This window comes from Orcinus orca, chromosome 6, assembly GCF_937001465.1.
Source record: "Orcinus orca chromosome 6, mOrcOrc1.1, whole genome shotgun sequence".
NCBI classification, from domain to species: Eukaryota; Metazoa; Chordata; class Mammalia; order Artiodactyla; family Delphinidae; genus Orcinus; species Orcinus orca.
In genome coordinates this window covers 55,865,671-55,880,173 of record NC_064564.1, presented here as the reverse complement: position 1 = coordinate 55,880,173, position 14,503 = coordinate 55,865,671, and the positions used below count along the sequence as shown (strand labels likewise).

Here is a 14,503-nt window from a genome sequence, read left to right as displayed (position 1 = left end):
GGGACAAAGAATGTGTTGCTAATCATATGAGAACAGTAGAAAATGTGCTTCATAAGGTAGTATAATTTTTCTTCAATATTGTTCAAATTGTATTATGACACAGTTCTCCTAGTCATTAATTTTATTAACTGTAAAGTACTTTAATTCATTTTGTAGCTTTCTTTAAAAATAAATTAACAAAAGGATCCTTTCAAATGACTGAAAATTTGTATTGAACAATGCTATATTGCATAACTTTTTTCAGAATTCACTTTATGTATGTGATAAAACTATGAAAATAGTGTTTTCCCCAAACTGGTATAATTGCACTTGAGTTATTTGTGGTCTTTGCTGACTGAACTAAAGGTCATTAAGATTCATATATGTCTCATAATGATAAAATGTTTGACCACACTGTCTAACCTCTTACCACTCTTAAACCTACTATTCCTATATACATATATTAATATATAGAGAGAGACATAAAGTATTGTATTTGGCAGTACTCATATACGTTAACCTAGGCAGTAATGTTTTTCAAGTTGTAATTTACCTTTTTATAGGAATGTATTCTTAAAGTAGAAATTGAATATACTTAATAATAGTCTGTTATTTTCAATCTGATTACTTCTGTATGATAAATTGACTTTTAGTTTATGGTGATGAACAGCATAATAAGGATATTACAATGTTACTAAAAACTTAATATCATTAAGTATTGACTCAATACTGACTGTGTACTTTGTTAGCACTCCAGATTCAAAGATGTCTCATTATTTCATTATTTAAAAGTAGAGAAATGTTATTTGTTTCTGTTATTATTTAACAGACAATTTGTTGGAATAATGTAAATACCTAGTACTTTTAAGATATATGGAATTTATGAATGAATCATATTTAGAATAATTTTGTGAATCAAATTTTTTATACAATATAGTTTTAAAATCACTTAAAAATATCCTAAAAACTAATCCTGTTAAGGAAATACAAAATAACATCAATAAACATGTTTAATACATTTTAACATTTTAAAAACAATGGACCTCTGTATTCTTTGATATTGAAAGTGACTAGCAAAAAGTGACTCACAGAGAGTATTCTGAAAAAAGGAATCTAATACTCTGAGTGCTATTTTTAAGCAATATTATTTGAAATTGTGATTTCTCCTCCTTCCCACTTAAAAAAATTTAGCCTGTCGGTATAGTTTAAATATAATCACATCAAATCCATACATGCTAGAAATCTGAAATTTAGATTTGTAGGAAAAGAGACATCTTTGGTTAGATTTTTTTTGGTATATGGTGAGACTTTCGATAGGAAAAATAAATTATGTCATGTATGTGGCATACCTTTTTATACCAGTTAATGTTGCCTTTGAAATCAATTGTTTGTCATCTCCCCAGACAGAGGAAAGTAATGTTGGTTAGCAGCTGTTTTGGGAATGGACTTTGATATCAAACAAAAACCATCATCAATGTGAAATATAAATGTTGTACCTTACCCTTTCATTATGAGAATGGCAAAATATGTATTTTAAATACAATAAAGACTGATTGCAACAGGACAGTTGTAATCATACACTTCTTCATTTGCAGTTCTTTTGATTTTCGTGTCATATGGAAAGAAAGATGTCTGCAGAATTGGCCTACAACCACTGTAGATTTACTTTTGCTATATGGCTTTTTAATCTCCCTTCAGATGTATTAGTTAGTTATTTTGATTTAAGTCTCTGGAAATTTCTATATGTATAGTGATTTTAAAATTATCAATTACTTTTCAAGCTTGAAGTGAAAATTTAGGAAAGGCTAATTGATTATTGGGCTAATTCTCTTTTCTACGAAGTATGGGTGACAATGAATGGGTGATAAGGAAGAGACCCAGAGGGTACCTCTGAAGCTCTCAGGAAGGTGCAGCCCACCTGTCTTCAAGCCAGAGTTTGCAGGTTTATTTTTTTTGGCCACTGTGGACTGTCCAGTGGCATTTTGCTGTCTTGGAGAATCTAAGAGTAGTATAGAAGGAGGGTCCAGGCTCTTTCATGGTACAGTAAAAATGACTGGGGTTACATCCAACCTCTTCAGCATAGTTTACTGTACATAAACAAATAGTATAGCTATTCATATTTCTTAACCACATACGTTTGCAAGGTATGCACCAGTTATTCTAGAATAGAACCAAATTTTAACCTGCTGAATTGAATTTTAATACTAACTTCTGACACAATAATCAAATAAAAAGAACTTACTTTCATGTAGAAATTATTTTCTTGTACTTTAAAGAACTTAAACTAAACATGTTTGCTTTTAGGAAAAATGATTACTTTTTGGATATTTGTTAATTTTTAACTTTGACGCATTAACATTCAACTTTTCAAATCCTAAAACTGTATTATACACAGCTGTTTACTCTATATTATTTTTAAAATCCCATTTGGGACTGATACTAGTATTTAATAAAGAAGGCTAGTCATTTTTTATTTAAAAGCATATACTTTTTTTTTCAAAGAAACAGAAGTTTTTTTAAAAAAATTACATTTAAATATATTTTATTTATGGCTGTTTTAAATATAGGCCAGAAGTTAACTTTTTATTAAGAAACTTTTTGGGGGCTTATTTCAGGTTATTTGGGGTTAAGAAAAGTAAGACAAAGAGAAAAACAAAATCATTACAACTTTTCATGAGGTACATTTTTTTTAATACACACACTTTTCTATTTAGTTGAATTCTGAACTACTTTTTGTATTTTAGAAAAAACATAACTATTGAACTTTAAAAAAAATCACCATTTAAACCATTTAAAAAATGTACAGTTCAGTGGCTTTCAATGTATTTACATGTTGTGCAACCATCACAACTATCTAACTCCAGAATATTTTTATCACCCCCAAAAGAAACCCAGTAGCCATTAAGCAGCCACTCCTATACCCCCTCATCCCATTCTGTGGGCTGTCTTTTTACTTTTTTGTTCGTGTCCTTTGATCAACAAAAGTTTTGAACTTTGATGAAGTCCAGTTTTTTCTTTTGTTGCTCATGTGTTTGGTCTCATATCTAAGAATGCATTGCCAAATCCAAGGTCATGAGGATTTTACCCTATGTTTTCTTCAAAGAGTTTTATAGTGTTAACTCTCATATCTAGGTCTTTTGTCCATATTGAGTTAATTTTTGTATGTGGTATGATGCAAGGATCCAACTTCACTCTTTTCCATGGATATCCAGTTATCCCAGCACCATTTATTAAAAAGACTGTTCTTTCCCTCCATTCAGTAATCTTAGTAGCCTTAGTGAAAATCAGTTGACTATATCAATTGACAAATCAATTGATCATATGAAAATATAACTGATTTTTGGATGTTGATCTTGTATACTGCAACTTTGCTGAATTTATTAGCTCTAATGACTTTTTTGTGGATTCTTTAAGACTTTCTGTATATAAGATTATGATATCTACAAATAAAAGATAGTTTTACCTCTTTCTAATTTGGATGCCTGCCCTCCTCCCTCCCTTCCTCCCTCTCTTCCTTTTCTTTCCCTCCCTCCCTCCCTTTATTCCTTTATTTCATCTCATTGCCTGACTAGAACTTCCAGTCCTAGCCATATGATAACATGATGACAACAGACTTTCTTGTGTGTTGTTCCTAATCTTATGGGGAAAGCTTTTGGTCTTGCACCGTTAAATGTTATAGACGTCCTGTATCAGATTGAGGAAGTTCTTTCCTGTTTCTAGCATTTTGAAGTTTTCTTGTCATGAAAGGGTGTTGTTGGGTTTTGTCATATGCTCTTTCTGCATCAAATGAGATGATTTTTTTAAAAAAATCTTCATTCTGCTAATGTTGTGTACTGCATAGATTGACTTACATATGTTAAACCATCTTTGCATTTCTGGTATAAACACCACTTCATTGTGGAGTATAATCATTTGAATATGCTGCTAGATTTGGTTTGCTAGTATTTTTTGAGGATTTTTGCATCTATGATCATAAGAGATATTGGTCTGCAGTTTTCCTGTTATATCTTTGTCTGGCTTTGGTTTCAGAGTAACACTGGCCTCATAGAATGAATTTAGGAGTAGCCCCTCCACTTCAATTTTTTGGGGAGACTTTGAGAAAGATTGGTGTTAATTGTTTAAATTTTTGGTAGAATTTACCAGTAAAGCTGTCTGGTCCTGCGATTTTCTTTGCTAGAAGCTTTTTGAATACTGATTCAATCTCTTTCCTTGTAATAAATCTATTTAGATTATCTGTTTCTTTTTGATTCAGCTTTGGTAGTTCATGTGTTTCTAGGAATTTATCTTTTTCATCTAGGTTATCTAATTTGTTGACATAAAGTTTTTCATTTTCTTAGAATTGTTTTATTTCTGTAAGGTCAGTAGTAAAATGTCCCCAATTTAATTCTAATTTTAGTAATTTATTAATCTTTTTTTCCTGGTGAGTCTAGTTAAGTTTTGTCAATTTTGTTGATCTTTTCAAGGTACCAGATTTGGTTTTCTTGATTTGCTCTATTATTTTTCTGTTCTCTATTGTGTTTATCTCTGTTCCGATCTTTATTATTTCCTTCCTTTTGTTTGCTTTGGGTTTAGTTTGATCCTCTTTTTCCAATTCCCTCAGATAGAAGGTTAGGTTATTGATTTGAGATCTTTGTTCTTTTTACATGTAGGCGTTTAAGCCATAAATTTCCATGTGAACACTGCTGTCACTGCTTCCCATAAGTTTTGGTATGTTGTGTTTTTGTTTTCATTTATCTCAAAGTATTTTCTAATTTCTCTGTGATTTCTTTTTTGACCTATTCATTGTTTAAGAGTGTGTTGTTTAATTTCCAAAATATTTGGGCATTTTCCAGATATCTTTTTGCTATTTAGTTATAAGGTAATTCTGTATGGTTTGAAATAGTTTATAAGTATTGTTTTATGTAGTTGTCTTTTAAATCATATAGGAAAAAAGAGGAGTTACAAATCATAAATACATTAATACTGACTTTTATATTTATGTATTCAGTTTCCTTCACTGGTATTCTTCATTTCTTCTTGTGGATTTGAGTTACTGTCTAGTGTCCTTTCATTTCAGACCAAAGGACTCCCTTTAGCCTTTCTTCTAGGGCAGGACTAGTGGTAAAGAACACCCTCAGCTTTTTATCTTGGAATGGCTTACTTTCTCCTTCATTTTGGAAGAATATTTTTGTTGGATATAGAATTTTAGATTGACAATTTTTTTCCCCCAGCACTTTGAATATGTCAACTCCAAAATTTCTATTTGGTTCCTTTCTATGCTTTTTATCTATTTATATTTCTCATTTGCAAGATGTTACTCTCGTGGTTTCCTTTGGTTCTTTGTACATGGTTTCCTTTAACTTTTGAAACACATTTGAAATAATTGATTTAAGGTGATTGTGTGATAATCTAGTATCTAAGCTTCCTCAGGAACAGTTCCTATTAATTTCTGGTTTTCTTATGTATGGGCCATACCTTCTTATTTCTTTGCATACTTCAAAATTTTTTGTTGAAAAGTAGATATTTTGAATATATAATGTGATAACTCTGGAAATCAGATTCTCTCCCAACCCTAGTGTTTGTTGCTGCTGTTTACTCTAGTAGTTTTTGTTTTCTCAGTGACTTCCTGAACTAATTTCATAAGGTCTGTATTCTTGGTCATGTGTGGCCACTGAAATCTCTGTTCTGTTAACTTATTGGTCTGTTAGTATTTCGATGGAGATTTCCTTAAATACCAAGATTCAGGTGATTTTTCTTGATTAAGATTTCACCTGGTTGCTGTAAACTTTCAGATAGTTTTCAGAGTTCTGAAAAAGTTGATTCTGATAAATTTTGCCAGTTTATTCATTGCTTTTATGTAGGGGCTGGCTTTTGGAGTTCCTTACTCTGCCATTTTTCCTCACATCTCTCCCTAAAATTGTATACATTTATTTTCCTAATAATTTTACCAGACGGCTTCTAATATTACTGATAATATATCCTCTCAGGAATTGAAATTTTTAAAAAATTAAGAGCCCTCCAAACATGCTTAATTATTTCTATTGTGAGGAAAACAGAGAAAGTACAATAATTATATCAAAATAATTTTCAGGACAGGGTAATGATTGGATGGATAGGATAATGTCTGGATTATTTAGGGTTAGGTATGAGAAAATTAAGTTATGTTAGTATTTATTTGATACTAACAGATGTCTTGTTTTACTGTAGCTGTGGGTGAAAGTAAGTCGATTTTGGTAAAGTTGGAATGTGGGGAAGAATATTTTTTGTAGTCTTTTTGAAATTATTTTTCAATTAGCAGAATGGCTGGATTCTTGAGGCTTTTAGAGATTGCTTGAGTTTGGAAGGATTAAAGTGTTTCCTATGTATGATCAGAGCGTACTATGAACTTTAAAATTACCTCTGAACATTTATGAGAAGTGTCAGATGCCTTTTCAATAAGATGACTAAAAGATAAAACAGGAAGTCACAATCTTGAAACCTCAGAAGATTAGAATACCTGAATCTATAAATCCTGTAAACTTATAAGGCTGAAGTGACACTAGACCAATGACTAGGAAGTTACAGGGGTTTTTGAGGACACTCTTGGATTTGCTTGTACAATGAAGTCACTTAAAACCTCTAATCCAACATAAAACACGATATTTACTGTAAATAGTTAAGTCCTACAAATGCTTTTTGAATGTATATTATGGGCCAGAAACTGTACCAGCCCTTGGGGAAACAAACACACACACAAACAACAACAACAACAATATTATATATGTGTATGTAGGTAGGTAGGTAGGTAGGTACATATCTCCTAGTCCTTTTCTTCAAGGTAGAGACACAGATAATTCCAGTATACTATGATAAATATGCATCCATAGATGCAGTTCCATAGCCATTTAGACAGGGTTATTCACCTATGCGCATGCTTAGAAAACCCGAGGGTGGGCTGGAAATTTCTTAGAAGAAAATTAAAGCCTGGAAGGGGTTTGAAGTATGAGGAAAGACGGGAAAGGCATTCCAGCAGAGAGAGTAGCATGTGCAAGTGCATGGAAGCATGAATAGCCAAATAGCCTCAATTCAGTATTAAGTGCAAGGAGAGTGCTGAATGAGGCAGGTGGCAGCCAGGTCACGGAAGAACTTTTTTTTTTTTGGCCGTTTTAAGAATCTTGGATCTTTATAATGGAGGAAGTGAGACTAAACTAGGGTTTAAGCTAAGGAGTGATGTGGTCAGATTTCCGTACTGAATTGGGGCTCTAGGGGGGCACATCTGCAGACTGGAAATACTGAGTAATGAAGGTGGTTTTTAAGAACTGTGATTCTGTAGGCTAGATGAGTGCTGGTGAAGGTTTGGACCAGGAGAGTGATGATTGGTGGTGTCAGAAGAAAGGATATGAAGCTCATTTAGTAAAATGGCACATGGAGATGTGAAAGGCAGGGGAGGATGACTCCCAAGATGGGCAGTGTGATTAACTGATGTTGGGAAAACAAAGAGAGGAGGAGGCTTTTTCTCTTTTTTCTTTTTTTTTCTTTTGTTAGGGAGAAAAAGGGAGACAATGACGAGTTTTGTTTTGGAAATAGAGTTTAAGGTAATATGGAGTGATCAGCAGGATATGTGAGTCAGGACCTCAGGGGAAAAGTCAGGGCTAAAGGTAAAGGTTTGAGATTGATTAACATAATTCTCTCTGGCAAAGAAAGAAGGTAGTATAGCAATTGACAGGAGAAACAAGACATTATAGATAAATGGGAGGCTAGGAAATACATTTTGAGAGATTAATTATGCCAGAAGAGTTTGAAGTCCTTGAGGGATGGAATTCTGTCTCCTTAATTTTTATATCCTCAGCATCTACCACAGTGCCTGGTACCCAGTAGGCACTTAATGAATGTTTGTTGAATGAGTCAAACTTTTACCATCACCCAGTCTCTAAACATAACTAAAGCCACCTCTAGATTCCAGTGGACGTCTTGCTGATACTGTCTTTATTTTTTTGATTGCTAAAAATAGCATATGTATTTACTTTGCCTAATCAAGCTCTAGAGGAGAAAGCCTAGATTCAATTATAAGGATGTCCCTAAGAAAGAGAGATATGCTACCAACAAATTTATAGGTAATAGCTAGTTTAACTCCTATGAAGTAGAAAGATGGTTACTTCTATTGTTAGAGTGGATTCTGGAATAAATAGAGTCAAGTAGAATCTGACAGGTGAAGACTCTAAATAGCCAAACCTTTAAATGTGATTTTATAATCTTACCTTAAAAAATGGTTAATGGCAATATTTGGTAATACATAGTTAACTTTGATTTTTAATTTTCAATGCATTTACAAGGAATACAAAGACCACAGAATAATTTTTATTTAATGAAACTGACAGTTATTTTAAAGCTGAAACAATGGTCATCTGCCTCTAATAACGCAGCTTTAAGTGACTTATTAATGACTCTGTTACTTGTGATCTTTGAGCCCCTTTCCATTCTCAGTTTCTTGATGCTGGTTCTGAAGATCAGCTGTGCAAGACATACAGGTGTTAGCACAGCTGGCTTGCTGATGACAACTCTTCCATATAGCTGTCTTGTGTGTCATCATTCATATTGTTCAGTGTCATTCTGACCTAGCCAAGCTAAAAATGGTACTCCAGCTCAAGAGGGATTTAAAAACCTTGACAGACTAAGGATGAGACCACAGAATTTCGTGTACGTGTGCTTACCAGTTTTTAGCTTAAACACATCTAAGTAACTAATTTCAGTGTGCGTCTGTCTTTACCCTTTGAAATAATTTACCCTAGGAAAGAAAATATCTTTGTGTGGAGAACTGTAGCAATTCATAAATACTTTTCTCTATTCTTGAATATGGGTTTTGTGTTTGTTTAAATAACTCAAGGTCGCAGTAATCTATTTATGAGGTGCATTCTATGGTATATAACCTACACCACAAATTTATCATGCTGTCTAGTGCCTTTATAAGATGTCCATGATTAAATCACCCTATTTTTCCAGCTTGATAATTTGATTAGAGGGTTCAGTTTTTCACATCCTTAATTGGGATGTAGCCAGCTTGATAATTTGATTCAAAAGATCAGTTTTTTACTTCCATAATTGGGATGGAACTATAATGTGTGGGGTGTTTGTGGTAGTGGTGGATTTTGCCCTTTTTTCTGGTGACAGCAGCAGGCCGTCATTGGAGAGTTCTGGCTCTGCTCCAGAGTTGTAGGTTAAATTAAATAACCTGCCAGCAAAATAAGGCTAGTTTCTCACTTCCTTCTTTTCAAGTGAGGGGTTTCCGTGCCTGCTGCAGCACCAGTGGAACGCCTGCTCCTGCTGCGAGTGCCAAGGTCTCCTTCCTGCAGGTGTGGAGCACAGCTGGAACTGCTGCACACATCTTGGAACCTCATAGTTTGGGGGTCTTCTCTGTGAGATTATGGCCATTGTATAAGGACTATTGCTGCACAGATACTTGTCTCCCCGTATGATAATTTTGTGTGTGTGTGTGTGTGTGTGTGTGTGTGTGAGAGAGAGAGAGAGAGAGAGAGAGAGAGAGAGAGAGAGAGAGAGAGAACAGGGAAGACGGGTTGGGGAGAAAAAACATGAATGAATGAAAATGCCCACAGATCCAATGAAACTACTGAGGAAAATAAGGATGTTTCAATAATAGTCTCCATTGCTTATCACAAAACTACTTATATGACACACATTTTTGCTAGCTTGCCAGACAAGGGACAAAGGAAAGGAAAAATAAGATAGTGCTGCTTTTTAGGTAGGGAAATGGAAGGAGTACCAACATCTTGAGCCATTTCCTCATCTATTAACTGTTAATTGTGGACATTTAGAGGCATTATTATTTGTTGCTAGGAGCACTGGACACAGTGTCCTCATATTAGGGATGGCAGTAGCTCTTTCACAAGGTGAATGACAGAATGAAGTGAGGTAGTGTGGTGAGTACTCTGAAAAGTATGAAGTACTTTTGGAAGTGCTAGTGGTATTGTTACTAATAAGAATAGTACTGTACTCTATCCATTTCATGAATTAATTAGTTAACGAAAAGGTAAAAGAGGGAAATATCCATTTAGTTGTAACTGTCCATTTGTGAATGTCATTTGCATTGCATTGACATGCTTTAATCCCTGCTTCTGTCACTGGGCACATACCAGGGTGCTGGAACTGTCTAAATATCTTTTTGTTATCCTCTCTTTCCTACTGCCTTATAGAATTTGCAAGTTTGGAATGATGTTCTTATTTGATTACATGCTTACTAAGAACCTCTGTATGCATAGGGTTTTTTCTGCTGCTAGTGTTATTGCAGACTATATAGTTAACTCCGGCGGATTCCCTTCTCTCTGTATTTATAAAAGGCTCTCCAGTATGCCTATACTACTTGTTTAGCCAAATTTTCTGTTGTTTACGTATTAGAGTGGTGATCAGTCATTGTACCAGGAAAGTTAGACCCAGTCAAGTTGTATACTGGACTATGTAAAACTTGAAAGAAGGAGCGAGAGGTATTTGTGAGATGGCACCCTGTGTTAGTGATACAAGGTTTACTCACTGGAAATTTTTCATGCATTCTCTGATGAGATGTGGTCATTTAAAAAAAAATCTATAGATGGTGAAAAATATAGTCTTTCCTTCTATACCTCTGAGGCAGGGGATGGCCGACATTTTCTGTAAAGGGCCAGATAGTAAATATTTTAGGCTTTGTGAACCATATGGTCTCTGTTTCAACTATTCAACTCTATCCTCATAGCAGGAAAGCAGCCAAAGACAATAGCTAAGTGAGTGGGTGTGGCTGTGTTCCAATAAAACTTTATTTACAACAACAGGCGGTGGTCTGGATTTGGTCCCTGGGCTGTAGTGTGCCAACTGCACTCTGCACTCTAGTGCATAGGGTGAAAAATAATGCCTAGGCTGCTCTAGTGTATAAGGTGAAAAATAGAATAAAGAGAGAAGGGAAAGCAATTGGGAATCAATGGAAGTGGAAGGAAGTACAGAGGAGGAAGTAGGACAAAGGAAGGCAGGGAATGGTGGCATAGTAAAACCTGAACACAGGATGATAAAAGTGGAAGTTACAGGAAATATTGTTGGGATCTGTATATGACGGAAATCTCTTTGGTTAAAAAGGTTTATTTTGAAGTATTGGGGGCCGTAATAGATTGGAATTAATAAAGTTTTAGGCAGGTCAGGAGTATGATATAAAAGTCTGATTATCAGTTGCTTTTCCCAGGCATTCAAGATTCAGACATTGTGTACATCTTCTTACACGTGTTCTCAAATGTATCTGAGTTTTTATCAAAACCCTTACTGCTTCATCCTGGGTATCCTATTGGTAAAAACACAACTAGTACCATATTTCATGAATTTTTAAAAAATTAATTGGAACATTGGGTGCAGAGGGCTTTATAACTGTGCATGATAAAAGATGCAGGTTCATATTTTGAGAGTTGAGCAGTTTTTCTAAAAATGACTAGTTTAATTTCATAGTTGATGTATCTAGCAGAAATAGTTTTTTGTGTTTTGGTAGCAGTACAGAAGATTAGGAAAGATTGGTGGCTTGTGAGAAAACGCTAATCAGAGGAATAGGAACAGTACAGTATGGATCTGAAGAATCACTTAAACCTGGAACTGGATTGTTACAATAAAATAAATATTTCATAATGATGTTTTGGCTTCTTAAAAAGTTTCTTTTTTTTTTTTTGCTATATGCCTCTGTTTTTCTTGTTTATTATGGCATTATCTTTGAGAAATATCTGCTTTCTGAAAGTATGTAATACAAAAGGGAGAAAGTAAACTGCTCTTTCTAAAAATCAAAAATTTAGGGTGGAGTAATATAGGTATGCTTTTCTTTATCAAAATATTATGAAATTGTACAGTTTTTATAGAATGTTATAAAAATGTATACAATTTTACAGTTGAGATTTATATTGTAGAATTCTTTGACAAATTTTATTATATGTTAAAATGAACTGTTAGCCATTTTAAAGTAGAAAAATATTATATATATATATTTATTGCTCACATATATAAATAAATCAGAGTAAAAAGGGTATAGCATCTGAATGATAGGATGAATAATGATGTACTGTAGCAGAATTAAATGTTGGCTTTTGAAATTATAATTTCAGATTAATTTGAAATTATAATTTAATCCATAGACAGGTGATGATGGTTGTTCTAATCCTAAATTCACACTAAAATCTTTATTTTAAAAGGTGAACCTACTTTTCCCTAGGAAGAGTAAGAAGAAAAATAATTTTATTGTTCTAATATTGTTACTTCAAAATTTTTTTGACAGTAAAGAAATTTACTTTAAATTCTCACTTTTGAAAGACCATTTTTTATCCAGTGGGCAGCATTTCCTAAAGAAATCCCGCTTATCTCCTTTCTGCTCTTAGTCACTTTGTTCTCAGCCTGCTGTTCTATTTTTCTTATGAACTAATTTAATGAAATAAGGTGAGAGTCTTTTTACTTACTGTTCTGTGTTGAATCTCTTCCCTCTTTATCCTTGTTCACACACTGATATTGAGACTTGCCTTTTGCATTCTTTCTGAACAGTCTCCCCTTTTCGCCCTTTCTTTTTCCTGTTCCCTGTCACCTTTCCTTGCTGCTCTTTGCTGCATCGTTATATTTTCACTTGTCCTAGTGTCACTGTTTTGTATTCTTTCAACATGACGCTTTCACTCCCTTTTTCCATTAAAATAAAAGAATTCTTGGTCAATCCTTTATCAAGACTTAAAAAAATCCTTTTCCTTGAAATATGTGGAGACTATTTTAGATGCCTATTTTCAAAGTTTTGATTTAATTTCAAAGTGGGAAGAAACTCTTAAATTTTAGTAGAAATATTTGTGAGATTATATCATGGGGCACCGTCTCTTCATGGCACTGCCAACATTCAACAGATAATTTATAATTTAATGATAGTTTAACACATGCATGTTATTCAAATAATGTTATAATTATGATGCCCATCATTAGGTTTAGCAATACAACTGCATTTTGAGTTTTTCCCCTATCTAATACAAATACAAAGAATTATTTCATTTGGCAAATTAAATAATGTTGTAGTGAAAATGTTAATTTGACAATAAATCACAGTTTTAAATGCCAGATGCCCCGGCTTAATGTTGTTCAGAAAGTTTATTTAGAGAATATAAAATGTGGCTTAGTGTTCCTGTATGTCAGGCTTCACAGATGAAGTATGGTGCCTGATATTAATCAGGTTAAAGGACCTCCAGTGCTTGGAGTGTGTTGTGGATTATACCTACATTGCTCATAGCCTCCCCCCGCCCCCCCCTTGCCCATATTAGCAATCTGCTTTGGTACTTTGACATCCAGGATTTCCCTAGTGAATTTTGTCACAGAAAAAAGAGAATCATCAATATCGCAGTTAAACTTGACTTTCAAAGCTAATAGTATCTCATTTGGGGGCTCAAATTTAATAAATTTTCTTTGATTCTGGGTGAGTTTTTAAACATCAAACAATGAATTGGCCAGGGTGCAGTAAAATATTTAGATCTATTGACTGTTGTTCAGAAGGGTAGAAGGCAAAACACTAGTGGTTTGATGTTGATAAATTCTCAGTACCTTAATCCACATTAATGTTTTCTTTTATCTGAGTGCACATTGGTGACAAAAAAAAAAAAAGGCAAGAGAAGGTGTCCATACATATAAGATATAAAACCTAAATCATATTTCACAAATGTCTTTGCTTTATTTTATTAAGTGAGTTAAAAGCATTCTCATCTTAACTGAAACCTGGAGAATGTTTGTTACAGATAAATATACATTCTGAATTAGGACTCCGGCGTGAATATCATACTCACACTGTTATAGAAATTGCATTATAGTGTATGTTTTACAGCATACACTTTGACATTCACTTATTGACAGAAATTCTTCAGCTCAACTTGAGAGTATAAGGATTTTTATAACTTAGATTAGCACGAACGATGAAAGATGTCATCACGTATTTGCGCATGTTTGCTGATTTAAGGAAACCCTATGTAGTATGATAGTTCATTCATAAAGTAAGAAATAATTCAAACAGTTTTACAAGCTGGAATAGAAAAATGAAGGTTGGGATTTCTATCATATATTATTGCCAAGTTACATATGAAATTGCTCAGGTAAAACTAGAGATATAAATACATTTATTTGAGCAATGATAGTTCTCCCCATTCTTGACCTTTGCTACCTCATAAAAACTCATTTTGTCCTGTGGTTTTAAGCTAATTGTATACTATTTATCAAATATATGGTGTCAAAAAGATAATTTTTTAAAACCTATTCAGGTATAAGGAAAGTTAGGAAATATGTATACATATGAAAACTGCTATCATTAAACTGTGTGACTGAAGATGAGAGATCACTGGTCTTAAAAGAAAACTAAACTGTGGAATTTTTGAGGCTTTTACTAAGTTTGGAAATTAAAAATGAAAATACCTGTTTCTGAGCATTTTCTTCTATCTGTTTATATTATATAGTGAGTATTTCTCATTTGTCCAGAAGGTGGCAGTGTAATATCAACCGCATGTGATGCAGAGGCCAGCTAGAGAATTGGTGTTTCTCCAATTCT

At 33.7% G+C, this 14,503-nt stretch overlaps 1 protein-coding gene across 7 annotated transcripts in view; it reads left to right on the top strand.

Moving 5' to 3' along the window:
- The window catches only part of CCDC171 (coiled-coil domain containing 171), a 359,813-nt gene that overhangs the window by 260,968 nt on the left and 84,342 nt on the right, over nucleotides 1–14,503 (top strand). For all 7 annotated transcript variants that reach the window (XM_049710683.1, XM_049710685.1, XM_049710687.1 and 4 more), the window contains one exon: nucleotides 2–56. In XM_049710683.1, the coding sequence (XP_049566640.1) occupies nucleotides 2–56 (55 nt within the window). The remainder of the gene's footprint in view (nucleotide 1; nucleotides 57–14,503) is intronic.